Source organism: Phlebotomus argentipes, unplaced genomic scaffold, assembly GCF_947086385.1.
Source record: "Phlebotomus argentipes unplaced genomic scaffold, Phlebotomus argentipes genome assembly contig_15, whole genome shotgun sequence".
Classification (NCBI taxonomy): Eukaryota; Metazoa; Arthropoda; class Insecta; order Diptera; family Psychodidae; genus Phlebotomus; species Phlebotomus argentipes.
Genome location: NW_026776181.1, coordinates 18,433,956 through 18,460,711, shown reverse-complemented (window position 1 = coordinate 18,460,711; position 26,756 = coordinate 18,433,956). Strand labels below are relative to the sequence as shown.

General features: G+C 41.1%; 6 protein-coding genes across 7 annotated transcripts; all 6 read left to right on the top strand.

The window, feature by feature from the left end:
* The first annotated feature begins 174 nt into the window (after positions 1–174).
* On the top strand, positions 175–25,677 carry LOC132263306 (probable cytochrome P450 28a5). Of its 2 annotated transcripts, XM_059763003.1 has the most exons (10): positions 175–269; positions 330–397; positions 471–597; positions 697–984; positions 1,051–1,138; positions 1,206–1,291; positions 1,348–1,547; positions 1,731–1,902; positions 1,987–2,090; positions 25,080–25,677. In XM_059763003.1, exons 1-10 carry the CDS (start codon positions 175–177, stop codon positions 25,199–25,201), a joined length of 1,350 nt encoding a protein of 449 aa, XP_059618986.1. In that variant the 3' UTR covers positions 25,202–25,677. The 2 variants fall into 2 exon arrangements, with proteins under 2 accessions (XP_059618986.1, XP_059618985.1); XM_059763002.1 differs by lacking the exons at positions 175–269; positions 330–397; positions 471–597; ... (4 more) ...; positions 1,731–1,902; positions 1,987–2,090 and adding exons at positions 22,667–23,041; positions 23,110–23,356; positions 23,430–24,511 and having other exon boundaries at positions 25,080–25,196.
* Positions 8,568–10,426, top strand: LOC132263309 (probable cytochrome P450 28d1). Its single transcript, XM_059763007.1, has 4 exons — positions 8,568–8,798; positions 8,859–9,006; positions 9,065–9,163; positions 9,223–10,426. Exons 1-4 carry the CDS (start codon positions 8,614–8,616, stop codon positions 10,288–10,290), a joined length of 1,500 nt encoding a protein of 499 aa, XP_059618990.1. The 5' UTR covers positions 8,568–8,613; the 3' UTR covers positions 10,291–10,426.
* LOC132263308 (probable cytochrome P450 28a5) lies at positions 10,762–12,536 on the top strand. Its single transcript, XM_059763005.1, has 4 exons — positions 10,762–10,975; positions 11,049–11,196; positions 11,257–11,355; positions 11,424–12,536. The coding sequence occupies exons 1-4, from the start codon at positions 10,791–10,793 to the stop codon at positions 12,489–12,491; spliced, it is 1,500 nt and encodes a 499-aa protein (XP_059618988.1). The 5' UTR covers positions 10,762–10,790; the 3' UTR covers positions 12,492–12,536.
* LOC132263307 (probable cytochrome P450 28d1) lies at positions 16,597–18,325 on the top strand. Its single transcript, XM_059763004.1, has 3 exons — positions 16,597–16,839; positions 16,899–17,145; positions 17,213–18,325. Exons 1-3 carry the CDS (start codon positions 16,652–16,654, stop codon positions 18,281–18,283), a joined length of 1,506 nt encoding a protein of 501 aa, XP_059618987.1. The 5' UTR covers positions 16,597–16,651; the 3' UTR covers positions 18,284–18,325.
* LOC132263304 (probable cytochrome P450 28a5) lies at positions 18,540–20,233 on the top strand. Its single transcript, XM_059762999.1, has 3 exons — positions 18,540–18,760; positions 18,823–19,069; positions 19,126–20,233. The coding sequence occupies exons 1-3, from the start codon at positions 18,573–18,575 to the stop codon at positions 20,197–20,199; spliced, it is 1,509 nt and encodes a 502-aa protein (XP_059618982.1). The 5' UTR covers positions 18,540–18,572; the 3' UTR covers positions 20,200–20,233.
* On the top strand, positions 20,297–22,413 carry LOC132263305 (probable cytochrome P450 28a5). The gene is made up of 3 exons (XM_059763000.1): positions 20,297–20,730; positions 20,799–21,045; positions 21,105–22,413. The coding sequence occupies exons 1-3, from the start codon at positions 20,543–20,545 to the stop codon at positions 22,176–22,178; spliced, it is 1,509 nt and encodes a 502-aa protein (XP_059618983.1). The 5' UTR covers positions 20,297–20,542; the 3' UTR covers positions 22,179–22,413.
* Positions 25,678–26,756: the final 1,079 nt, after the last annotated feature.

The following is a 26,756-nucleotide window of genomic DNA, read 5'->3' as shown; positions in this document are numbered from 1 at the left end:
ATTCACTCTGTTATCTCATGGCAATCAATTACCTGGATTGGAACACAAAGGATATTGATTTCCCTGTGATTATGATTGAAGGTACAAGAGCCCACAATCCTTCGGGCCATTTTCATTCCCTCGCCAACCCTCAACTCGAGAGATAAGTGGAAAATCATATTGAATTCACGTGAAATGGGATTCAGAGACATTTGGAAGGAGTACATGAAGAACTCTTCTCTCCATGGAGCTAAATTTATCGTTGACGAAAGATATCAGCACTCAGAGAGGTATTTTTTAATTTGCACTCCTTCATTTCGCGCTCCCAATTTAATCAATTTCCACTTTAGATTTTTCTGGGTCGTGTGTGTCTTTGCCTCCTGGATGGCATCGGGTCTTCTCATTCGAGCGTCTCTCGGTAACCACCAGAGAGTTTCTTAGTGGCAAAATTACTCTATAATCTTCGCTTCTCTTTAACGCCTTTGTTGCAGATGCTTTTCAAAATAATGCCATTAGTTTTGTGGTGGAAACGTCATTTCTCAACTGGAAAACCCACTTTCCCTCAATTGCTGTGTGCGAAACGAAGAATTCTGACAAGATTCAAGAAATTTCAGAGCTGTAAGTTGTTCTCTTATCGCCTAAATATACACACTCAACCGCATAATAATCTCATGCAACTCAAATGCAACTCTCCCTTCCATGAACTTCTACATAAAGATTGTGGGGTGTGGAGCATGATTTCACGCTGGAAGAAGTTCTCAGCGAGATAACTTACTTCCGTGGTGAATCTTATCACTTGGTGCACGAGTGCGCCAGCGATGAACCCATCGCCAATTGCCTCTTCTCCGACTACATCAAGTACGCGCGACTAGTGCGCAGCGACTGCTCGAGAACCCTGAAGGAGTGCCAGTGGAATGGCGAGAGGAAATTCAATTGCTGCGATTACTTCTTCCCAATGGACTCTGAGCTCGGCACTTGCTATGCCATTAACTCCATTCAAACAGAGTGAGAGAACACATCAGTGCAACATGAGTGCACAATCCAATTGATTCCATCTTTTTCTACACACAGAAACCCCAAGAAGATGAAAATGCCAATGATTTCTGACAAATATTCAGGACCCGGAAGGCTCACCATGGAAATTCTCACAGAAGCCAATGTAAGATGAAAAGCCTTTTTCCTCTTGACAAACGCAAATTGAATACATTTTTCTCCTCCCCGCACAGATTTATATTCTTGGCGAAGAAGATGTTCCACATTTGGTCACCCCAAAGTCAGAAATGCTAGCAGTCACGCCTCACATTTCATACTAGTAAGTCAATCTATAATCCACTGGCCAAATGATCAGCTTAACAGTGGAACAATCAGTCGACAGATCACGATGAAGAACATTGAAAATGATCCTGAGACGCGTGACGTGAATGTGGCGCAGAGAAGCTGCAGATATCCTGACGAGAACATCCTGGACGTCCACGAATCCTACAGCTACAGCGCCTGTTCTGTGCAATGCCGAAAGGATGCTCAGCTAAAGATCTGCAACTGCACAAGTCACTTAATGCCCAACGTTTGTGAGTGTTATTTACGCATTTCAATCTGAACTTTGCAAGTTAGATGATGAGTTACTTCTGCATAATTTCCGCCTCCTTTCCATGGTGGTTTAACCGTGAAAATTACTCGGGAAACTTCATCGTGTGTTTTGAAAACAAGCACAAATTGTGTGTGTCTTCTCCATTTCCATTCCCTCAAAATAGCTCCTCATTTGCATTGCAACATCAGCGGCTTGAAGTGCCTCAACGAGCACTACGAGGAGCTGTCGATTGTCATCCCCAAGTGGTCATCGCACGGCCGAAAGGGGGTGGTTTGCGATTGTTTGCCCTCATGCACAGAAATTGATGTGTCTATCGTGCACGACTCGAAGAACAAGTGAGTTGTTGACTCCCTCTTGCCACAACATTCCAGCTAATGGATGTTTGTCCACCCACGCAGGGGCTCAATGGATGCCTCGAGGGGCGGCAATCATCAGGCTGTGGCGCAGGTGGAGATTGAACTTTCAGCCCTGCCGACGGAACGTTACAAGAGAAACGTTGTTCGAGGCCGATTGGATTTAGTCGGTGAGTCGCCATGGGCAAAGATTTCACAATTTTGAGAAAATAGAGAAATGACGATAAAAAAATCCGCGCAATACTTTACATATGTTCTTCACGACGTCACCCGGTGTTTTATCATCGTCAAAACACTGCGTGTTTTATACAAAAAGAATAGAGAAGCTTTATCTAGCCGCGCGAGAGTCAACATTCAGCAGTTTCGTCGCGGTGGCTTTGCTTGAATCAAGTCAATTTCGGGCGTGTGTTGTGATTAAGTGCGGAAGCAATGTTTTTCCTTCTAACATTTGTCAGTGGAGTGGTTATTGCCATCTACGTGTACTTCACGTGGCACTTCGATCACTGGGCGAAGAAGGGAATTCCTGGTCCGAATGCCAGATTCTTCTTCGGCAACTTTCCCAGCAATGTCACACAGGCGAGAAACATGGTCTATGATGCCCATGACATTTATCAGTGAGTGTATTTTTGGCTCTTGCTTTTCCTTATCATTGCTGAACTAAATATAAAACTAATCCCCGCCAGACAGTATCGCGATAAGTTCAACTTCGTCGGATTCTACCACATGCGCTATCCAGGATTGATGGCTCTCAATCCTGAGACCGTGAAGGAAATTCTGGTGAAGAAGTTCAAGAACTTCCATGACAATGAATTCGCTGACATGGGCGACAAAGACGTGGACAAGATGTTCAGCAGGAATCCTTTTATGCTGCAAGGCGAGGAATGGAAGGAAAAGAGAGCGGAAATCACGCCAGCTTTCACTCCTGCCAGGGTTAGACAATTGATCACGGTGTTAATTCACTGTCTAATCATAATTTCACTCTTCCTAGATAAAGTCACTCTTCCCAGTGATTGACGATGTGTGCAAGAAAATGAACAACTACGTGAAAACCAACAATCGCGAGGCAATCGAAGCGAAAGAATTGTGTGCAAAATATGCCACTGATAACGTTTCGAGTTGCATCTTTGGCCTGGACGCTGAATCGTTCACCAAAGAGAAGCCATTGATCAGAGAAATGGGCATCAATCTAATGAATCCCTCCATGACAGCCATTCTCTACTTCATCCTCATCGAAGTGCTGCCCTTCATGCGGCATGTCATCAAAATGTCCTTCGTGCCGAAGAAAGTGGAGGAATTCTTCGTCAATCTGATGAAAGACGCCATTCAGACACGCAAGAGGGACAAGATTGAGCGAGTGGATTTCCTTCACTACCTTCTGGAGTTGCAGGAGAGGAAGAACTTGGCTGAAATCGACATGGTGGCACACGCTGTGACATTCTTCCTGGACGGCTTTGAGACTTCCAGTGTCGCCATGTCTTATGCTCTCTACGAATTGGCCAAGAACTCAACAATTCAGGACAAGTTGAGGCAGGAAATCAGAGAAACTGAGCTCAAGCATGGCAAAATCACTTTCGATCAGCTCCTGGAGATGCCTTATCTCGATCAGGTGATGATGGAGACTTTGCGAAGACACTCACCGGCGCTTCTGCTGTCCAAGAAGTGCACAGAAAGTTGCCAATTGGAGCTGATTGACGGTGAGCCGAAAACCATCGACAAAGGCATTTCCATTATGATTCCTGTGCGCAGCATTCATCTCGATCCGCTGCACTATGATAATCCTGAGGCATTCGATCCCGAGCGCTTCAGTCCAGAAAGTGGAGGAACGAAGCCATATCGCGAAAAGGGTGTATTCATCCCTTTCGGCGATGGACCACGAGCTTGTCTGGGTCAGAAATTCGCCATGACGCAAGTGAAGGCCGGCATTGTGGACATCATCAAGCATTTCGAGCTTCTGCCCAATTCCCAAACCCAGGAACCCCTTGTCATCGCTCCAGGAGAGTTCACTTCGACTCCAGTTGGAGGATTGTGGCTGGAATTTAAGGAGTTATCCTAAAAGAATTGTACTTATTTAGAGAATCAATAAATAAACAGAGGCAAAGTGTGGACAAATATTCTGTGCCGGTAAAATTTGAGAAACTCAAGCAATCTTTCTGGGCGAGTTATTCCGTGACGTCAAAGTAACTGTGCTTCAAAAATGGTGCAAATCTCACCGCTGAGAAGAAGTTCTGCCAATTCCTTAATTGAAAGTATCAAGAGAACTGTTAAGAAACTGGTTATTCTAGAGAGTAACCCACATAGTACAGGTTTTCTGGAAGATAATATTGCAGCATCTCAAGTCAATAGTTTCAATGGGTTCTTTCTCTGATCGGAGACTTTCATGGGACTTTTGCTGAATACCATCGAAGACAGATGAAAGACGGGAATATATTTTCTCCCTGCTTCACACACGGAAAGTATAAATTGCAGAGACGATCAGGTAAATTCACTCAGTTGCTTGCCGAGAAGCGATTGCGAGTGATCATGCGGAAGTTTATTCAGTGTTTCGTCGCTTGTTTCGCGATTCTCACTTTTTGGGCTTCTGCAGAGCCCCTCGATCACCTCCTGGGCAGTGATAAGAGCTCAGGAGCAGTATACAATGTGGATTTCATCGTGAAGAGTGGAATTGTGAAGTCGGGCTTTGAGAGCGTCGTTAGAATTGCAATGCAGATGATCACGAAACCTTGTAAGTTTTTCCGAATTATTGCTCTGCTGATGACTTATTAAGGAAATTATCTCTGTGTCTTTTAAGATGACAATGAAATGGTCTTCATACGCATCGCTCAGGGAAATGGAAGTATGGAAATTGAGCAACCCTCGAAGGAGGATAACTTAACATCTGAAGAGCCCACAATTGAAGAACTCAAGAACCTTAAAACCTTTGAATTCCTCTTGACGCCGGAAGGGAAGATGATCTTCAAGAAGGAATCAAAGTGTGAGAATATGATAAAAGTCATTGCCAGTGCGCTTTTCTTCAACTTCACCACATTGAGAATGCATGAAAATGACACAAAGAATTATCAGTACTTCGATGAGCAAAGTAATCAATACGGATCTTGCAAAGTGATGTCTTTTGTGGAATATCGAGGCGATGAAAGTGTCTCAGTTGAGCAGAACTTTGAGCCAATGAAGTGCAGTGATTTCACGCAGAAACAGTTCACTAATCAAGATTCGCACAAACTCCCGGGAATTCAGATGACCAACTTTCGAAACTACAATTTCGTGGGAAAGGAGAAATATTCAATGAAGAGTCTGGAATTGCAACAGTATATTTACATGACTCCGGCAAAAACTGATGAGTTGGAACACGTTCTGCGCACTTTCTACAGCTTCCGGCTGAATGAAGGAGCAGAAATTCCTGCGGAGGAGTTGAAAGCGGATCTCTTTGATTGGGAAACAATTCACGATCTTCAGTTCAATTCTCTGACTGATTACAGCATCAGGGATTTCATGACAATTCCCGAGGAGAGAAAGAGGGAAGAAATGCTCCTCGAAGTAGAGAAATTGCTGAAAAAAATGTCCAAAGTTGAGGATTCTCAGTTTTTCACTGAACCTCGACAATCCGAGGCGAGTTCGATGAGTTGGGCAATGACTGAAATGTTGGATATCATGAAGACCTTCTCTGAGGAGGATTTCTCTGCGATCAACCAAATGACAATGAAGGCAAGCGATTCCGGCAATCCTGAGATGTTGAGGAACTTCTACGAGGTCCTGCCATTGGTGGGATCTTCAGAAGCCACAATCTTTTGTGCAAACTTGATTACAAATCCTGATTTGGCGCTTAAGAAGGAAATGATACTGGTGAAATTGACAGGAAACATGCGAGAAGCTTCGAAAGAATCTCTGGATGTTCTCAGAAATCTCACGATGGTCGAAGATGTTCCTCTTGGGGCACTTCTTGCGTACTCACGCGCCTTGACTTTAGCTCATTCTGACAATAATGATCATGTGAAGCAAGCTTTTCAGTTCTTCACTGACAAGTTCTCCAAGACGGAAAGCTATGATGAGAAGAGAACTCTTCTTCAAGCGATGGGGAATTTGAAGAATCCGAAATTTAGCTCCTTTCTAATGCAAATCATCTCAGAAGAGATTGAAGATCTCAAGATTCATGCTTTGTACGCGCTCGGGAAGTCCATGAAGAGCTTTCCAAGTGACATTTTTGCTGATTTGTTGACTAATGCTGCGGATAAAGATTTATCCACCGAATTAAGAGCGATTAATGTGAAAATCATGCTCAATAGCTTAGCTTATGACGACGGAGAAACTCTCTGGACGCGATTTGAAGCCTTGGCCAGGAGATTACACGTCGATTCAAACTGTGATTTGTACAGTTTCTTCGCATCCACAAGCATTAATATGATAGAGAGGAAAATCCTTCCAGACAATTTTAGGAAACTGTTAAAAAATACATCCTCATGTCGATCGCAAAGTTTCTTCTTCAAAAGCCACGGCGATTTTGGTGAGGATTTCACTATTTCTGCCCATTTGATCTTTGACGAATTCACATTGAAGCAAATTCATGTGGAAATCTTTGAATCGTCTGCAGAAAAATACTCTTTTCTCCTGCGTTTGTCGGATTACGATTCAATCTTCGATTACATTAAAGATCTAGCGTCAGCCAAACATAAGTATGAACTGAGCCTTTCCAAGGCTTCCAGGACGGTCTTTTCCAAAACCTCCAAGTTCAACAAGAAGGTTATTTTAGCATTAATATATAGTGTCATCATGCCACATTCGGACATTGAATTTGAAGGATTGTCGAAGGAGTGTTTTGCCATTTTCTCTCTGCGCAACACTGATTTCTTCCTTCCCATGGACGCTGGAAGACATCTGCGAATTTTCTCTCAAACACCACTATTAATCACCTCGCTTATCGCTGTAAACTTTGGAAAAATCTTTAATACAACCTCAACAAACGGCGAGAAGTCCTCAATCATCTTGAGCGCCAATCTCACACTTCAGAGTATTCGAGGAATGGAATTTATTCATTCCAACTCGATGACATCGCACGGAAGTCGTCAGATGTCCAGTCTTCACTTTACAAAGCAACTTGCATTAAACTTCTCAAATAGTCTTGAAGACGGTAGAATGTGAGTTACTAGAAACAATTCCAGGAAAGCTATTCTAACATAATTCCTCTCTTTTGCTCTGTAGATCCTTCGAATTGGAGAAGAATAATGCATTGACGCCACTTCTTGGGATGAGGATTCACAAGCAGACTCAAGTTTACTTCAATCTCCCGAGAGAATCGGACAGTCAGAGAGTCGCAGAAGTGACTGGGAATTATGATTTCTTGAATTACAATCAGAAATCTCTGCTGAAAGGTGATTTTGAGGATCTTGGCGCGAGTTATGGCATCATAATGGATTCCTACAAAGCTTCGCAGAGTGGAAAACTTCTTCCTTTGACTTTCCCCGCGATGTTGTACAGAAAACCATTCTCAGGAATGCTCAATATGCCTCCTGAAGACATTATCGTCTCTCTGATGAGCTTTTTCCGATGGAAAATCCTACTTCCTGCCGATTACGGAATTGATTTGAGAGCCTTTGTGAAGCCCAGTGAAGTCTTCGACACTTCCAAGATCACTGTTAGACAAACAATTGATGATTCCTTCGATATAGCAATCAGTGATAAGGACGGCAAAGTTCGCGTTAAATATGTAGTTTTAGATAGTCAGTTAGGTTTTGGCTACACAATAGCCAGAATTCCGTCTGAGGGTGAATCTCTCGGATTCTGTTTTGAAGGAGATTTGTCCTCTTGGACTGTTCACTATGGAAAATATCTGGGAAAAGACTTACACTGTCCCAAAAATCAAACTGAGATCATTGTAAATATCAGAGATTTAAGCTTCACTAAGGAAAACATGCAAAAACTTGAGTATGAAACCGAGAAGAAGTGCATGTACACGGAAATCCTGCCGTGGATGAGAGATGTTGTGTGTTCTGGATATTTCATCAATAAGATATATTCTGTGGACTACAAGAACCTCACGAGTGGCGTTGAGAACTTCTTCAGGCGCGTAGGAACGTGGGCATTTACCAATTCTGAAGGTTTTCATGTTGTTAAGACATCAAAAATTCTAGACAACGCAAAATTCATGATTGGCGTTCAAAGTACAACACATCCTTCCGGGGAATACGCAGTGGTTGCGGTGATGCCGAAGGAGATTTATTCCATGAAAGGCTTTTCTAATTTGAGATTAGTGGGAAACATTTTAGAATTTACACCAGATCTTTTGATGCTTTTAGTATAAATAATATGTAGAAAAGTAAGACAATATCATTACAGCTAAAGTCCTGCTAATTTACACAAATTTGCTTCTTTAAATCAGTTTTCTAGAAGAAGAATTACACTAATTGACGATGCAATAAACAGATTTTTCTTCACACTGCTAAAAATGAATTTTATTTGGTAAACATCTTCGGTGTTTTAGTGAGATATTTTTAACTTCACGCTCCATTCCGCGCGTTAATCAAAGAGTCTCTGATTAAATAACCTCCGAGAGTTGCTCTGAGATTTATATTGGTAAACGGAGAACAGATTTGTGTTCGAGACTCATGCAAATTTGATGCGAAGGAGAGGAATTGAAGTCAGTCTGTGTTGAGCTCTGGCCAGGAAACAATCTTATTGTCTCTGTTGAAGTGAAAATTTGGTGAAATGATAGTTCTTTTGTACATTGTGCTCGCCATCGTGAGCAGTGTTTACTGCTTTCTCACGTGGAATTACAATCATTGGCAAAAGAGGGAAATTCCTTATCCAAAACCTGCACTATTTGTTGGAAATCTTCCCGGCGCCGTGACACAAAAGCATCACGTAGTTTACGATGTCCAAAAAATCTACAAGTAAGAAACAATTTAGAGATTCTCCACGCGGAATAAGAGTGGAATAATTTGATATTTCAGCCAATTCAAGGAGCAATACAACTTGGTTGGCATTTTCAACATGAGACAACCACAGTATTTAATCACCGATGGAGCTTTGGCGAGAGATATGCTTATCAACAAGTTCAAGAACTTTCACGACAATGAATTTGCCGATATGACCGATAAGGTAATGAAACATCCCTGCGTGATTTGAAACAATTCATTTTTCCTTCTGGTTTTGTCAGGAAAAAGATCCGATTCTCGGGCGAAATCCATTCATGTTGAAGGGCGAAGAATGGAAAGAAAAGAGAGCAGAAATCACTCCAGCTTTCACACAACTCAGAGTAAACATGAGTTTTATAAATCAATGAAAAAATGAAGAAAAAACATTCTCCAATTCCAGATTAAAGCCATGTACCCAGTTATCGAAGACGTCTGCGAGCGCCTGAAGAAATACATCTTGAAGGAAAATCATCAGGCAATCGAGACGCGGGAAATGTCAGCAAAATTCACCACAGATGTTGTCTCGAGTTGTATTTTTGGCATCGATGCGGGATCTTTCGCCGGAGAAAAAGCTCCCATTCGCGAAATGGGAAGGAGACTCATGGAATTCACACCAAGAATAACGTTTTACTTCATCGTGACTCAATTGCTTCCGTCACTCAAGAAGATATACAAAATTGCATTTACTGAAAAAGTCGTTGAGAAGTTCTTTGAAGTCCTAATGAAGGATGCAATTGACCTTAGGCAGAAAAGCAACATCGATAGAATGGATTATCTTCACTATCTTCTGGAATTGCAGGAGAAAAAGAAACTCAGTGAACTCGACATGGTTTCTCATGCAATTACTTTCTTCGTTGATGGATTCGAGACATCAAGTATTGTCTTGACTTACGCCCTCTTCCAAATATCCCGAAATAAGGATGTTCAGACGAAACTTAGAGAGGAAATAAGGGAAACTTATGAGAAACACGGGAAAATTGACTTTGATATTGTCAATGAAATGCCTTATCTTGAGCAAGTCTTGGCAGAAACTCTTCGTCTTCATCCTCCGGGGACTTTCTTGAGCAGAGTCTGCACACAATCCTGCGAATTGCCTCTCACAGAAGACCGAATGATCACCATTGACGAAGGTTCTTATCTTATGATACCAATTCACAGCATTCATCGCGATGAAAGATATTTTGAAGACCCTGAAAAGTTCATTCCTGAGCGTTTTGCACCAGAAAAAGGCGGAACGAAGATTCACAAGGAAAAAGGAAGCTTTCTACCCTTTGGCGATGGACCGAGAATTTGCTTGGGAATGCGATTCGCTCAAACTCAATTGAAAGCTGTAATTGTGGCAATTATGAGAGATTTCGAGCTCACGCTTGATCCTAAAACTCCTGAGAATTTCACTTTGAATCCTAAGGAATTTATTCCTACAATTCTAGGCGGAACTTGGCTGCGATTTAAAGAAATCAATGGATAATCTCATGCATTTTTATTATGATTATCATGTATACGATTTTATGTTTTGAGAATAACTGATGATTTAATACAAACCGTGTAATTTCAATAAAACCCGCTGAAAATACATACGAGATTTGTGTGAATGTCGCGAAATTGATGCGTCAAATAAAATTGTGTGAAAATTTTTTGTGCATTTTACTTTTCATGTCACATACAAAAATATAAAGGTGTAAAGTGAATTTGTGAAATAGGATATAACAAGGTATGATAAGAACCGCCGTAATTATCTTCGTTCATGGAAAACATATAACATCTGTACATTATACATACACGTCGTCGATTGTAAACTAAAATCACATTCGTGAGCGCTTGTATGGTTTCAATCTGCCTCCGAAATTGTGTAATAGTGGATGTTATGTTCATTGCCAAAGTGTTAGAAATAGAATGTGTGAGTTAGACAAATCGAAGCAAAGAGAGACTCATTCAGTCAGTACTGCGTTTCTGCTGTGAGAGGACAAAATGATGGTCTTTTTGTACATTGTGCTCGCCATCGTGAGTGGAATTTACTTATTCCTGACATGGAACTACAAACACTGGCAGAAGAGAGGAATTCCTCATCCCGAACCGGCGCTTCTTGTTGGGAATCTTCCTGGCGGAGTGTCGCAAAAGTATCACGTTGTGCATGACATACGGAAAATATACAAGTATTTACAGCATCATTGTGTAAATAACAACATTAGAAGGCGGCAGAATAATGGCAGATTCAATATATTACAGTCAATACAAGGAGCAATACAACTTGGTTGGCTTTTATAACATGAGACAACCGCAGTTTTTAATTACCGATGGAGCTTTGGCGAGAGATATGCTTATCAATAAGTTCAAGAACTTCCACGATAATGAATTTGCAGACATGAGCGATAAGGTAATAAATTATCTTCGCCTCTCTTTATGTGAAAGTCATTTCATTGCGTTTCTATATTAGAAAAAGGATCCAATTTTTGGACAAAATCCATTTCTCCTCAAAGGCGAAGATTGGAAGGAAAAGAGAGCAGAAATTACTCCAGCTTTCACACAACTCAGGGTAAAAATAGATCTAATTGGACAAGAGCAACATGATGAATGAACGTGTAATTCTTTTCTGTTCTATAGATTAAAACCATGTACCCAGTTATCGAAGACGTCTGCGAGCGCCTGAAGAAATACATCTTGAAGGAAAAACATCAGGCAATCGAGACGCGAGAAATGTCAGCGAAATTCACCACAGATGTTGTCTCGAGTTGTATTTTTGGCATCGACGCGGGATCTTTTGCCGGAGAAAAAGCTCCCATTCGCGAGATGGGAAGGAAACTAATGACTCCTTTGCCGAGAGTAATCATTTACTTCATCCTCGTGCAACTGATTCCGTCTATAAAAAAGATCTACAAACTCTCATTCGTTGAGAAAAGTGTCGAGAGATTCTTTGAAACACTAATGAAAGATGCAATTGACTTGAGGAAGAAAAACAACACAAACAGAATGGATTATCTTCATTATCTTCTTGAGCTTCAGCAGAGGAAGAATTTGAATGCACTTGATATGGTTGCTCATGCAATCACTTTCTTCATTGATGGTTTTGAAACCTCAAGCATTGTCTTGTCTTACGCGCTCTTCGAAATAGCCAGAAACAAAGCAGTCCAAGAAAAGCTTAGAGAAGAAATAAGGGAAACTTATGAGAAACACGGGAAAATTGACTTTGATATTGTCAATGAAATGCCTTATCTTGAGCAAGTCTTGGCAGAAACTCTTCGTCTTCATCCGCCGGGAACATTCTTGAGCAGAATCTGCACACAATCCTGCGAATTGCCGCTCACAGAAGACCGAATGATCACCATTGAGGAAGGATGTGTTTTCAATATACCAATTTACAGCATTCAGCGTGATGAACGATACTATGAAGATCCCGAAACTTTCGTCCCAGAGCGTTTTGCACCAGAAAAAGGAGGCACAAAAATCTATAGGGAAAAAGGCTACTTTTATCCTTTTGGCGATGGACCGAGAATTTGTCTGGGAATGCGATTCGCTCAAGCACAATTGAAGGCAGCAATTGTGTCGATCGTGAGGGATTTCGAGCTCACGCTTGATCCTAAGACGCCTGAGAATTACACACTGAATCCCAAAGAAATATTCCCAACAATTCTAGGCGGAACTTGGCTGCGATTTAAGGAAATCAAAGTGTAATTATGCCAAATAAATTATTTTATGACGACCTAATGAAGCTCCTGACACCAAAAATTAATTCTCATTCCCCATTTGTCTGCTTTTATCAGTATTACACAACAATGGCTTAATCAGTGCGCCGCAGATTAAAACACATTTGGAGATTTACACTGTTCGCAAGACATTTATCATTGCGTCTAAAAATCGTGCGTCCTTCAGCAAAAGAGAGTTTGAGAGAAGTGAAGAAATTTGCTCAGTCGCTTTCAGATCTCCAAAGTGGAAAGACTAAAAGTTTTTCTCTGAAATGTTACTTTATTTATACATTGTGTTCCTTATTGGAAATGTGATTTACTTCTTCCTCACTTGGAATTACAAACACTGGCAGAAGAGAGGAATTCCTTATCCTGAACCCGCCGTATTTGTGGGAAATCTTCACGGTTCAGTAACCCAGAAGCAACACATCACTCTTGACCTCCAGAAGATTTACAAGTGCGCGAATTGAAGTGATTGTCTTCTGATGGATGAGTTGAATTGATGTTTATTGTAATATTTTCAGTGAATACAAGGGAAAATATAATTTTGTGGGGTTCTTCAACATGAGACAACCTCAATATTTGATAACCGATGCAGCTGTAGCCAAAGACGTTCTTATCAATAAGTTCAAGAACTTCCACGATAATGAATTTGCTGACATGACAGACAAGGTAAAGTGAATCGAAGTTCATAAGAGTTTGCATATTTTTGAAATTTATTTCATTTCTCAGGAAAAAGATCCCATTTTTGGGAGAAATCCATTCCTTCTTAAGGGTCAAGAGTGGAAAGATAAGAGATCAGAAATCACACCAGCCTTCACTCCACTGAGAGTAAGTAAAAAGTCTTTCCTTTGCTTCATTCTTCAATCAACAATCGTTCAATTTAGATCAAGGCCATGTACCCAGTTATCGAAGACGTCTGCGAACGCCTGAAGAAATACATCTTGAAGGAAAATCATCAGGCAATCGAGACGCGGGAAATGTCAGCGAAATTCACCACAGATGTTGTCTCGAGTTGTATTTTTGGCATCGACGCGGGATCTTTTGCCGGAGAAAAAGCTCCCATTCGCGAAATGGGAAGGAAACTGATGAACTTCTCACCAAGATTGATGATATATTTCCTCTTGGTTCAACTTATTCCGTCGCTCAGGAAGATTTATAAAATTACCTTCGTGGACAAGATGGTGGAGAAGTTCTTCATAAACATCATGAAGGATGCAATTGATTTGAGGAAGAAGAGCAAAACTGACAGAGCTGACTATCTTCACTTTCTTTTGGAGTTACAGGAGAAGAAGAAGCTCGGTGAACTCGACATGGTTGCTCATGCAATCACATTCTTCTTGGATGGATTCGAGACATCAAGCATCGCCCTTTGCTATGCATTCTTCGAACTAGCTAAGAGTAAGGATGTTCAAGATAAACTGAGGCGTGAAATTAAGGAAACCATAGGGAAATATGGCAAAATTGACTTTGATGTCATCAATGAAATGCCTTATCTTGAGCAAGTCTTGGCAGAAACTCTTCGTCTTCATCCGCCGGTTATTTTTATGAGCAAAATTTGCACCGAATCCTGCGAATTGCCGCTCACGGAGACCGAAATGAAGACAATTGAGGAAGGATACAACGTTATGATATCAGCTTACAGCATTCAGCGTGATGAACGATACTATGAAGATCCCGAAAGCTTCATCCCAGAGCGTTTCGCGCCAGAAAAAGGAGGCACAAAGGTGCACAAGGATAAGGGAACTTATATGCCTTTTGGCGATGGACCGAGAATTTGTCTGGGCCAGAAATTCGCATTGACTCAGCTCAAGGCCGCAATTGTGTCAATTGTGAGGGAATTTGAAATCACCGTCGACGCCAGAACTCCTCAGACAATCATTCTGAATCCCAAGGAAATCCTCCCGAATATCCTTGGCGGTGTTTGGCTGAATTACAAGAAGATTAGAGCATAAATAAAGAGTTTTATACTGTAAACTTACTTTCTCCTCATCTTATCAACTATTTTTATCAAATTTTTCCATGTGAGCTTTTTAATCAAGGCTCTGAGATTATGAGATTACTCAAAGGCGAATGACTAACATTTTCCCAAAATAGCTGAAGTGAAAAATCAGTTTGTGTGGTTTCTTCAGTCTTGTTCCATTTGCTACGGCAAAATGTTGACCTATTTGTACATTGTGTTCTGCATCGTGAGTGGAATTTACTTTTTCCTGACATGGAATTACAAACACTGGCAGAAGAGAGGAATCCCTTATCCTGAACCCGCCGTATTTGTGGGAAATCTTCCCGGTGCAGCGAGGCAAAAGGTTCACATTACACTCGACATTGAGAAGATTTACAAGTAAGCGAGTGATTGATTGATTTCTTTGGATATTCTTCTTACACATCCTTATGCTTTTCAGTCGATTCAAGGGAAAATATAATTTTGTGGGATTTTTCAACTTGAGACAACCTCAGTATTTGATAACCGATGCATCCTTAACCAAAGAAGTTCTTATCAATAAATTTAAGAACTTCCAAGATAATGAATTTGCCGACATGACAGACAAGGTGAAGCACTAAAATTGTCTGCGTTGATCAAAGTGTTTGAGGATAAAAGAATTCAATTGAATATTGTAGGAAAAGGACCCCATTTTTGGGCGGAATCCATTCCTTCTTAAGGGTCAAGAGTGGAAGGATAAAAGATCAGAAATTTCACCAGCTTTCACTCCACTGAGAGTAAGTAGAATTAATTATGCGTTGTCTTTCATCAGAATAAGATTATTTCCACTGTTATGTTCAGTTAAAGGCAATGTATCCTGTCATGGAAGATGTTTGTGAGCGTCTTAAGGATTATATCTCGAGAGAAAATCATCAAGCAATTGAAGCCCGAGATTTGTCAGCAAGATTTACTGCCGATGTTGTTTCGAGTTGTATTTTTGGCATCGATGCAAAATCATTTGCCGTGAAGAAATCACCGATACAAGAGATGGGAAGGAAAATTCTTAACTTCTCTCCAAGAATACTGTTTTACTTCTTCATTGTGCAAATGCTTCCATCGCTCAGGAAATTGTACAAAATCACATTCGTTGAGAAAGCTGTTGAAGCATTCTTCGTCAATATTATGAAAGATGCAATTGATTTGAGGAAGAAGAGCAAAATTGATCGCTCAGATTTCTTGCAATACTTATTTGAGTTGCAAGAGAGGAAGAAGCTCAGTGAACTCGATATGGTTGCTCATGCAATCACCTTCTTCCTGGATGGATTTGACACTTCCAGTGTTGTTCTGGGTTTCACACTATACGAATTGGCGTACAACAAACATGTCCAGGACAAACTCAGGCATGAAATCAGGCAATTCACTGAAAAACATGGGAAAATAGACTTTGAAATCACTCACGAAATGCCTTATCTTGAGCAAGTCTTGGCAGAAACTCTTCGTCTTCATCCGCCAGCTTTCTTCCTCAGCAAAAGCTGCACACAATCCTGCGAATTGCCTCTTCGTGAGAACCAAATGATGGTCGTTGAGGAAGGATACAGCGTTATGATACCAATTCACAGCATTCATCGCGATGAAAGATATTTTGAAGACCCTGAAAGCTTCATCCCAGAGCGTTTTGCACCAGAAAAAGGCGGTACAAAGATTCACAAGGAAAAAGGGAGCTTCTTACCTTTTGGCGATGGACCGAGAATTTGTCTTGGCCGGAGATTTGCAGAGACACAAATAAAGGCAGCAATTATATCAATTGTGAGGAACTTTGAGATTACAGTGAATCCCAAAACTCCTGCTGCAATCGTGCTGGATCCTAAGGAGATCATTCCAAGTGTCATCGGCGGTGTTTGGCTGAATTACAACGTCATTAAAGAATGATTTAAGTCATGAATTTTGTTGTTTTCAGTTAACAAAAGCCTGCAAAGAAAAATCCCAGACATTGAAAGTCATCATACGTAAACAAATTCAATCATTAAAACCTGCTTCGTCACTTTATCACAGTACTATCTCAATCGAATGTTAGTTATCTAACAGCCAAATGTGTATATTTTTTATCTGCGCACTCCAACACAACGCCACAACACACGTGTGTTGGGCGAATGAAAATGTGCTCAGTTTGTCGAGAGTATCTGAAGAGAGTGTTGCTTATTTTCGTCTCTCTGTGAATTTTTGGCAAAATGCTCCACGGAATCATTTGCGTCTTCGTCGGATTGGGCATCATTTTCTACATTTACATGACCTGGCACTTTGATTACTGGAAGAAGAGACACATTCCATCGCCAGCACCGCGCTTTTTGCTGGGAAACTTGCCCGGAGCGGTGATACAGAAGAGGCACATGTCGTACGACATTGACGATATTTACAAGTAAGTGAAATCAATTAATTTTCCAGGATTAGCAGTTAATTTTTCATATCACTCAACAGAGAATACAAGAGTCAACATGGATTTGTGGGCATTATCAACATGCGACAGCCACATATTCTGGTAATTGATCCTCTCCTGGTGAAGCAAGTCCTTATTAGTGAATTCCACTCATTTGCGGACAATTCATTCGCCCACTTCACTGATAAGAAGACCGATCCGATCTTTGGAAGGAATCCTTTCATATTGAAAGGAAAAGAGTGGGAGGAAAAGCGAGCGGAAATCACACCGGCGTTCACAACTTCAAGAGTGAGTTTAAACATTGTGAAGAATTACACTTTGTATCTGGATTTAACAGACTTCCGTCCGCCTTCAGATTCAAACCATGAATCCTGTCATAGAACACGTGTGCAAGAGGATGACCAAGTATCTGCAATACAAAATCCAACAGAGACCAGATGGATTCGAAGCTAAGGAATTGGCAGCAAAGTACACCACTGATGTGATGTCAAGTTGTGTCTTTGGACTTGATGGCGGTTCTTTCACTGGTGGCAAAGCCATCATCCGAGAAATGGGAAAGATCCTTTTCACGCCCAATTGGAGGATCTTTGCATACTTTGTGGTGGCTCAGGTTTTCCCTTATCTGCCAAAAGTCTACAAGCTTGCCTTCGTGCCGAAAGTCGTTGAGCAGTTTTTTGTGGAAATCATGAAAGACGCCGTTGCCTTTCGTCGTCAAACCAACGTCGATCGCTTCGACTATCTTCACTACCTTCTCGAGTTGCAGGAGAAGAAGAACCTTAATGATTTGGACATGGTTGCTCATGCAATAACATTCTTTATTGATGGCTTTGAGACATCCAGTGTCGCTATTTCGTATACACTTTACCAACTTGGGCGCAACAAGCGAGTTCAAGATAAACTGAGGAAAGAGATAAGAGACACACTGGCAAAACACTCTGAGTTATCTTATGACGTTGTCGCCGAAATGCCTTATCTCAATCAGATATTCATCGAGGCACTAAGACTGCATCCACCGTTCAGTGTTTTCTGCAAGACTTGCACAGAAACCAGCGAGTTCAGACTGAGTCCTGGGGAGTTCAGAAGAGTGGACAAAGGCATGCAAATACTGATTCCGACCTACAGTTTGCATCGAGATCCAGAATACTACGATCAGCCTGATAAGTTCATGCCGGAGCGCTTCAATCCGGAACACGGCGGCGTCAAGGCGTATCGAGATAAGGGTGTTTTCTTCCCCTTCGGCGATGGACCCAGAATTTGCTTAGGGGAAAAATTCGCCATGGCACAAGTCAAGGCAGCGATAGTTGCGATAGTGAAGAGCTTTGAAATAAGTGTTAATGCTAAGACCAAAACACCACTGGCTTTGGATGCGAAGCAATACATTTCCTATCCAATTGGAGGACTTTGGCTGGATTTCAAAACATTATAATAAATAAGGAATAAATAGGGATATTAAGACACACTTGTTTCTCATTAAACACTCAGAACTCTCTTAAAATCTTCCTCGTAAACGAATTTCACCATTTAGATCAATCGCACACGTTCGTCATCAAGCCAAAAATTGGCATAAACACAAGAGAATATCTACTGAGCAAACTCCGTTATCGCTCAACACTTATTTTATATAGAGAGTATTTAAACGCCGCCCGGCAAGTGCGAGATTCAGTGAGTTTCGCGCTTCGTTGTGATTCGGAATTCACACAGCTTGATAAATAAAAATGATTCAGTTTATCTTGACTTCTGTGTGTGCTTTGCTGATCGCTGGATATTTCTACATATCCTGGAATTATGATCACTGGAAGAAGAGAAATATTCCGGGACCCAAAGCAAGATTCCTTCTGGGAAATCTGCCCAGTGTTGTGACGCAGAAGCGCAACATTACTTATGACATGGACGACTTATACAGGTTTGTTCAGGTTAAAGATTCACCGAGAAAATATCTTAAAGTTTATTCCTTCACATTTTCAGGGAGTTCAAAGACCGCTATGGACTGATTGGATACTACAACACAAGATCTCCAGCTCTGATGGTTCTCCAGCCAGACTTGGCGAGAGATATGCTTATCAAGAACTTCAAGCACTTTGCCGACAACGAATTTGCCGATCTTGCAGACAAGAATGTCGATCCGATTCTGTCAAGAAATCCTTTCATGTTGAAAGGTGAAGAATGGAAAGAGAAACGAGCAGAAATCACTCCAGCTTTCACAACATCAAGGGTGAGTTTGATATTTCACAACTTTACACTGTGTTTCATTGCGAAATTCTACTTCAGATAAAAACCATGTACCCAATAATTGAAGATGTGTGCGCGAACATGAAGAAGTACCTCGAGGAGGAGTTCGAAAAAGAAACAATGGATGGAATTGATGCCAAAGAATTGTCCGCAATGTACACAACTGATGTGGTTTCCAGTTGCATCTTTGGCGTCGATGCTGGATCATTCACTGGCGGCGATGCCACAATTAGGAAAATGGGAAAAGGACTCTTTGATCCCACTTGGCAGATGATGGTTTACTTCTTTATGATGGAAATCATTCCATTCCTCACAAAGTTCTACAAAATGCCAATGGTGCCGAAGCATGTTGAGAAGTTCTTCGTGAAAATCATGAAAGATGCCATTGCTTTGAGAAGGAAAACCGACGTGAATCGCTTCGACTATCTTCACTACCTTCTTGAGTTGCAGGAGAAGAAGAACTTGAACGAATTGGATATGGTTGCTCACGCCGTGACATTCTTCCTGGATGGTTTTGAGACGTCCAGCATTGCAATGGCTTTCACACTTTACGAGCTGGGAAAGTGTAAGAATGTCCAAGAGAAACTGAGGCAAGAAATTCGAGAAACCATCGCCAAGCATGGGAAGATTACACATGAAGTTGTGTCAGAAATGCCTTATCTCGATCAAGTCCTGAACGAATCCCTTCGCCTTTATCCACCGGCAACAATGTTGGGTAAAATCTGTACAGAAAAAATCACAATTAAGGTCAAGGAAGGAGAGTATCGCTATATAGAGGAAGGTGATGATGTCACTTTTCCTGTGTACAGTTTCCATCGTGATCCGGAGTTCTATGAAAATCCCGATGAATTCATCCCGGAGAGATTTGATCCGGAAAACGGTGGAGTGAAAGCTTTCCGCGATAAAGGAGTTTTCGTGCCTTTCGGCGATGGACCAAGGATTTGTCTTGGACAGAGATTTGCTCAAGCCCAAATCAAGGCAGCACTTGTGTCTTTGCTGGACAATTTTGAAGTTGAAGTCAATCCAAAAACCAAGGAACCAATCATTTTTGATCCCAAACAGTTCTTGACTTATGCAATTGGAGGATTATGGCTTAATTTTAAGAGGATTTGAAGTGTAAAAATGCTTTAATGCAATAAAAATCTTAAAGAAATCAAGAAATTGATCTTTATACTATAATTTGCAATGCTTTAATTGAATCTCCGTGACAGAATTTTACAGTTTTTGCTCAACATCGATCACAAAACTTTATCTTCCCACAATTTCGCTCTTCCACACCATATAATTATCATCCGCTATAACACACACTATCATTTTTTTGTCTGCGCGTAAAGGCCAAAATATGAGTTAGTGTTTGAATATAAAACATGAATATATAAGAGCTGAATTGAACGCCATAAAGCTCAGTGTCTCGATGTGAGTCAATCAGCGTGTTTCCTCAGCGCTTCTGTCCAGAATGATTGGGTTAATTCTGTCGATTGTCGCGACTATTGTTGTCGGTGGATACGTATTCATCACATGGAATCACAATCACTGGAAGAAGAGGAATTTCCCAGGACCGGAGCCGCGCTTCTTCCTGGGAAACATTCCCAGTATGGTGACCCAGAAGCGTAACATGACTTACGATGTCGACGATTTGTATCGGTGAGTGTGTGTAGTTTTGCGCCGAAACTTGGGCGAGTTATGAAATCATTCTCACTCACCATTTGTAGGGAGTTCAAGGACCGTCACGGCATTATAGGATTCTTCAGCATGAGATCGCCCAGTCTCATGATATTGCAGCCGGATGTGGCGAAAGATGTGCTCGTGAAGAACTTCAAGCACTTCTCCACAAATCAATTCACGGACATGATGGACAAGGAAACTGATCCCATTTTCGCCAGAAATCCCTTCATGTTGCGCGGCGATGAGTGGAAGGAGAAACGAGCTGAAATCACACCGGCCTTCACGTCAACAAGAGTGAGTCTCGGTGATTTCGTAACATTGAGAAAAGCTATGATAAAGATTCTCTCTTTTAGATAAAAACCATGTACCCGATAATTGACGACGTGTGCGCGATTATGATCAAGTATCTGGAGAGAGAATGTGAAAAGGCGCCAGTGGATGGAATTGACGCTAAGGAATTGGCCGCAATGTACACAACTGACGTGGTTTCCAATTGCATCTTTGGCCTCGATGCTGGATCTTTTACTGGCGGCGATGCCACAATTAGGAAGATGGGAAAGAAACTCATGGAACCAAATTGGCAAATTATGCTCTACTTTATGGCAGTTCAAATGCTCCCATTCCTGATGAAAATCTACAAAATGGCCTTCGTGCCAAAGTACATTGAGAAGTTCTTTGTACAAATCATGAAAAATGCCATCGCCTTCAGAGAGAAGTCTAACGTCGATCGTTTCGACTATCTTCACTACCTTCTCGAGCTGAAGGAGAAGAAGAACCTCAATGAACTCGATATGGTTGCTCATGCCGTGACATTCTTCCTGGATGGTTTTGAGACGTCCAGCATTGCCATGGCTTTCACACTCTACGAATTGGCAGGACACAAGAATGCGCAGAATAAGCTCAGGAAGGAGATTCAAGACACTATCGCCAGTCATGGAAAGCTCACCTTTGATATCGTCTCAGAAATGCCTTATCTCGATCAAGTCCTGAACGAATCCCTTCGCCTTTACCCACCGGCAACGACTTCTGCCAAAGTCTGCACAGAGAGAATTCAATTTAAGGTCAAGGAGGGCGAATACCGAACAATTGAGAAGGACGACAACATCGCTATTCCAATCTACTGCTTCCATCGTGATCCGGAGTTCTATGAGAATCCCAATGAATTCATTCCGGAGAGATTCGATCAGGAAAACGGTGGAGTGAAAGCTTTCCGTGAAAAGGGAGTTTTCTTGCCTTTTAGCGATGGACCAAGGATTTGTCTTGGACAGAGATTCGCCCAGACTCAACTGAAGGCAGCAATTGTGTCTCTAATCCGAGACTTTGAAATCGACGTCAATCCTAAAACCAAGGAACCAATCGTGCTGGATCCGAAGCAATTCCTGGCTTATGCTGAGGGCGGATTGTGGCTCAATTTCAAGAAGCTTTAAATAATATTCGTCGTGCAGAAAGCTGCCATTTTCTTCGCAATTCCTTTAGAAAGTAAAATCATAATCATAACATTGCGAAATAGACCGTCTTTAATGCTTCATGATCTCACCTACATACATATCAGGAAATGTGGAATAAAAAAAGCACAGTTTGTAAATAAAAACAACCTTGAACTCGCCAAAATTCTCCCAATTCTAACACACAAGTGAAGATGTATTAAAATAGCAAAGAGAATGTGTTGTTTTCATTTTATCTTATCTCATGAGAAGTAAATAAAAAAAGCTGCTCATGAATTGGTGAAAATGTTTTGGTATTTTGCCGGCATATTTTGTCTCTACATACAAATCTTATGTTTGTAAATAGAATCAACCTTGATTCGTCGCTTCGCACTAAACTAAATGACACACGAAAGGCCAAGCAGAGTTTTTGGGACAATTTGTAATTGCAGAAATTAATTTTACGTTCACATGGAAACCTATTTTGACCAGTTTTTGCTACCATGATTGGCATTTCTTTTATCAGACTCACGGATTCACTCTATCACCACTGATAAGAACGCACAAATCATGCTCGCTGGCGAAATATTTTACAGTCTGACGAGAGAATTCTTTATAAAAGGAGGCATTTTCACTTTCTCCATCAGTCAAGAAGTCAAGTGAAGCTGTTGGTGAACAATGTTTCAAGAAATTGTGTACTTTTTGAGTGGTTTGGGAATCATTCTCTATGTCTATTTGACATGGAATCATGATTACTGGAAGAAGAGGAAGATTCCTGGTCCTGAGCCAAGATTCTTACTGGGAAATGTTCCCAGTTTAATCACTGCTCAGAAATTTCTGGCTTACGAAATGGATGATCTTTACAAGTGAGTGGATAGAAAAACGAGTTCAGTGTCGAGTTTATCGACTAATTCTGGGTGAATTGTCTTTGAAGGAAATACAAAGATCGCTACAAATTCATTGGATTTATGAACATGAGATCACCGAATATTCTCGCTTTGGATCCAACAATCATTAAGGAAATGCTTATTAAGAATTTCCGCTTCTTCTCTGACAATACATTCGCCAATTTCACGGATAAGGAGGTCGATCCGATCTTCGGACGGAATCCTTTCATGCTGAAGGGAAATGAGTGGAAAGAGAAGAGACAAGAAATCACTCCGGCTTTTACAGTCAGCAGAGTGAGTAATTGACGCTTTCAAATCGGCATTTGAAGGTGATTTTTGTGTGACTTTGCGGTGCATTTTCTTCCAGATTAAGACAATGTATCCTGTGGTTGAGGATGTCTGTTCTGCCATGAAAGACTACATCAAGCGCGAGAAGAAGAATAACGCCCAGGGATTCGAAGGCAAGGAATTGTGTGCAAAATTCACAACGGATGTTGTGTCTAATTGCATCTTTGGCCTCGATGCTGGCTCCTTCACCCAAGAGAAGCCCATCATTCGCGAAATGGGAAAAGAATTGTTCACGCCAAGCATCAGAATCCTTGTCTTCTTCTTCCTGCAAACCGTGATTCCAGCCATCAAATACGTCTACAAAATGCCCTTTGTGCCTAAACATGTTGAAAAGTTCTTCGTGAAAATCATGAAAGATGCCATTGCTTTGAGAAGGAAAACCGATGTGAATCGCTTCGACTATCTTCACTTCCTTCTTGAGTTGCAGGAGAAGAAGAACTTGAATGAACTCGATATGGTTGCTCATGCCGTGACATTCTTCATCGATGGCTTCGAGACATCCAGTATCGCACTGACATTCACTCTATTCGAGATTGCACGGCACAAGAATGTCCAAGACAAGTTGCGCAATGAGATAAGAGAGACTCTTGCGAAACACGGAAAAATCACACACGATGTTGTGTCTGAAATGCCTTATCTCGATCAGGTGTTCATGGAGTCTCTGCGATTGTATCCGCCAGCCTCCTTCCTGGCCAAGACAGTCACCGAACAGACGGAGCTCAAGCTCTCCGAGGGAGAGTACAGAACCATTGAGAAGGGCATGGAGATCTTCGTTCCTCTCTACAGCATCCATCGCGATCCCGAGTATTACTACCAACCCGAAGATTTCATTCCCGAGCGATTCGATCCGGAGAACGGAGGCGTTAAGGCGTTTCGCGACAAAGGAGTTCTCATTCCTTTCGGCGACGGACCCAGGATTTGTCTGGGTCAGCGATTCGCCATGGCTCAAGTGAAGGCTGCAATTGTGTCGCTGGTTAATGAATTTGAGCTCAGCGTTAATCCCAAGACTAAAACGCCCCTGATCTTCGACCCTAAGCAATTCCTTATCTACCCTTATGGCGGAATTTGGCTCGACTTCAAGGAACTGTAATCCCATAATGAGTGAGTATGACGTCAAGGTGTAAATTGAGTGTTTTTTTTTACAGTGAATTACAGTGAAAATGAACTCAAAATTGTATCAGTGAATTGATAAAACATTAATTTTCTTCAAATCTTGAGAGAAATGTTGGATAAAAAGACAATTCAGAGGCCTGAAACACATTTCCATATCAATTGAGTCCCAAATCATGAGGAACACTAATTTAAAGCACTTTTAAAATAGAGAAAATGCAATAAAACACTAATGAAAATATGATTTTAAGCACTGAACTTATTATAAATATTTTAACTCAAGCCAATATGAATAATTTCGGTGATTTTGGTTGAATTTTGTTCAAGTTTAGGTCTATTTCGAAGCAAAATACGTCAAATTTATCGTCCACAAAGCTTTTATACCAAGAAATTCAACCAAGAAAGTTAAAATTCGACGTAAATTAGTTATTCACCCCTCATTTGACGCTATGAATAGAGAATTCATGCGAAAAGTGTGAATTTCACGCCACAAGAGAATCATTTGCAATCACTATTAATGTGCTGACGAAGAAAAGCTAATGCGAATCTCTCTTTGCAGTGTCCATGGGAGGAACAACTGGACTCTTCGTGGGAGCCAGTCTTCTGAGCTTTGTCGAAATCCTCTACTATTTCACAATCCGCCCCTATGGAAATTTTCTCATGAAGAAACACGCCAAATAGACACCATCGACAGCATCACAGTTTCCTCCTTGTGTGATTGCACGCGAAACGGCCACTGGCGGGGGAAACACACACTGGACACATTTTCTTCAATTCACTTTCGTCGGTAAGGCCAGCAGAGAGTCTTGACGGCGATCAGTTGGAGTTGAAAAGCTCGTCGGGGCGGTAAAAGTGCTGAGCGTGGCCTTAAGTGTTGAGCGAGAGAGATACGCGTTTAAGCCAAAACAAATTATATTTCCATTACCATCGAAGATATAAAGAGCAGCTTCTGGTTTTTGCTTTCATCCACAATATAAAGTGCACGAGATTATTTTGAATTATTGCAAGTAAAATGTAAGTTTTTTCTTTGGTGTGAAGATGTTGGACGAGGAGATGAAAAATGGCAAGAAATTACATGTCTAAATTTGTTGTGAAATATGTAGCAGAAATTCTGGTGTTGAAAAACCACAATAAAGAGTGATAAAAATTCCGCAATTGCCCAATTTTCTGCTGTGTGTGTGATGAATGAAAAAAAAAACGAACTTATCTAATAGGTTTTCAGTGAGAATTATAGCCCATAGAGTGATTGGTTTTATTTTTGAGACACCCAACAAAAACTGATTGTCTATTAAATGCCGCAGTTACTGTGATGTCTTCAGCACCACACTCAATTCCTTTCGCTTTCTTTCACTTTGTCACGTGAATATTGGATAAGGTCTCCTTCCTGCTTCTCTTCTTTTCCAACACACATCCAGAATTCAATACCACTGACCGAAGCACGTTGGCTATTTGCCATTCATCTCTCCAATATTATATATTAATCTGTAATTAAAACTTCTGACTCTCGCGCGGCTTTCATAAAATACCATTTCACTCTCTTGGGTACAAATGAAAATATATTTCATTGATGGAATGTCTAGAGAAGAGACATTTTAATTCCATTTATTTATGAATTTTCAACGCTCTTTCTCGCGCGCATTTCTCGCTGCAAATTGAATTGTTGTGGCGTGAAGAAGTAATCTTCTTAAGCCACACCATTTCGTCTGCATTATTAATCAATTCCAATTGACCCCAGCACTGGGTAATAATAATGACATTGGCAAAAACTGTTGCCATTAAATAACACACGCAGCTCAATGTCTGGCGCAATAGTAAATTCCATCCATGTCTTTTCGGCACAGTCGAGCAATATAGCTAACAAAAAAGACGTTGAGCCAATTTCTCCTACGCTCGCGCGCCTCTCTTAAAATAAAAGATACAGATCTCTTTGAGATTTACAGCTGCACGTGACTGTATTGACAAAGCCGAGAAAAAATCACCACAAGTGATAACATTTCTTGGGCGAGTCTGCAATTCACAATTCGGTCATCGATTCGAAAAAGTCAAAAGATATTGACCATTTGTTGCGCATAAAAATTCATCAAATTGCCCAAATTTCATCTCGTGATTTAAATATTTTATTCATTTGGCTCTTCAATGTGCCAAAAAATCGATACCATTGCACACCTTGATATAGGTGATGATAGAGAGAGAGAAAGGCTTCTCTCATTTTTAATTCAAGCGATGGACTTTGAGG

Bases quoted from the DNA above. Each gene is read 5' to 3' on its own strand.
- LOC132263309 (XM_059763007.1), top strand. From the start codon at position 8,614: ATGATAGTTCTTTTGTACATTGTGCTCGCCATCGTGAGCAGTGTTTAC. The intron at 8,799-8,858 runs GTAAGAAACAAT...TTGATATTTCAG, and splicing joins GATGTCCAAAAAATCTACAA to CCAATTCAAGGAGCAATACA. The intron at 9,007-9,064 runs GTAATGAAACAT...TGGTTTTGTCAG, and splicing joins TTGCCGATATGACCGATAAG to GAAAAAGATCCGATTCTCGG.
- LOC132263305 (XM_059763000.1), top strand. From the start codon at position 20,543: ATGATTGGGTTAATTCTGTCGATTGTCGCGACTATTGTTGTCGGTGGA. The intron at 20,731-20,798 runs GTGAGTGTGTGT...CACCATTTGTAG, and splicing joins GATGTCGACGATTTGTATCG to GGAGTTCAAGGACCGTCACG. The intron at 21,046-21,104 runs GTGAGTCTCGGT...TCTCTCTTTTAG, and splicing joins CGGCCTTCACGTCAACAAGA to ATAAAAACCATGTACCCGAT.
- LOC132263306 (XM_059763002.1), top strand. From the start codon at position 22,854: ATGTTTCAAGAAATTGTGTACTTTTTGAGTGGTTTGGGAATCATTCTC. The intron at 23,042-23,109 runs GTGAGTGGATAG...TTGTCTTTGAAG, and splicing joins GAAATGGATGATCTTTACAA to GAAATACAAAGATCGCTACA. The intron at 23,357-23,429 runs GTGAGTAATTGA...ATTTTCTTCCAG, and splicing joins CGGCTTTTACAGTCAGCAGA to ATTAAGACAATGTATCCTGT.
- LOC132263308 (XM_059763005.1), top strand. From the start codon at position 10,791: ATGATGGTCTTTTTGTACATTGTGCTCGCCATCGTGAGTGGAATTTAC. The intron at 10,976-11,048 runs GTATTTACAGCA...AATATATTACAG, and splicing joins GACATACGGAAAATATACAA to TCAATACAAGGAGCAATACA. The intron at 11,356-11,423 runs GTAAAAATAGAT...TCTGTTCTATAG, and splicing joins CAGCTTTCACACAACTCAGG to ATTAAAACCATGTACCCAGT.
- LOC132263307 (XM_059763004.1), top strand. From the start codon at position 16,652: ATGCTCCACGGAATCATTTGCGTCTTCGTCGGATTGGGCATCATTTTC. The intron at 16,840-16,898 runs GTAAGTGAAATC...ATCACTCAACAG, and splicing joins GACATTGACGATATTTACAA to AGAATACAAGAGTCAACATG. The intron at 17,146-17,212 runs GTGAGTTTAAAC...GTCCGCCTTCAG, and splicing joins CGGCGTTCACAACTTCAAGA to ATTCAAACCATGAATCCTGT.
- LOC132263304 (XM_059762999.1), top strand. From the start codon at position 18,573: ATGATTCAGTTTATCTTGACTTCTGTGTGTGCTTTGCTGATCGCTGGA. The intron at 18,761-18,822 runs GTTTGTTCAGGT...TCACATTTTCAG, and splicing joins GACATGGACGACTTATACAG to GGAGTTCAAAGACCGCTATG. The intron at 19,070-19,125 runs GTGAGTTTGATA...ATTCTACTTCAG, and splicing joins CAGCTTTCACAACATCAAGG to ATAAAAACCATGTACCCAAT.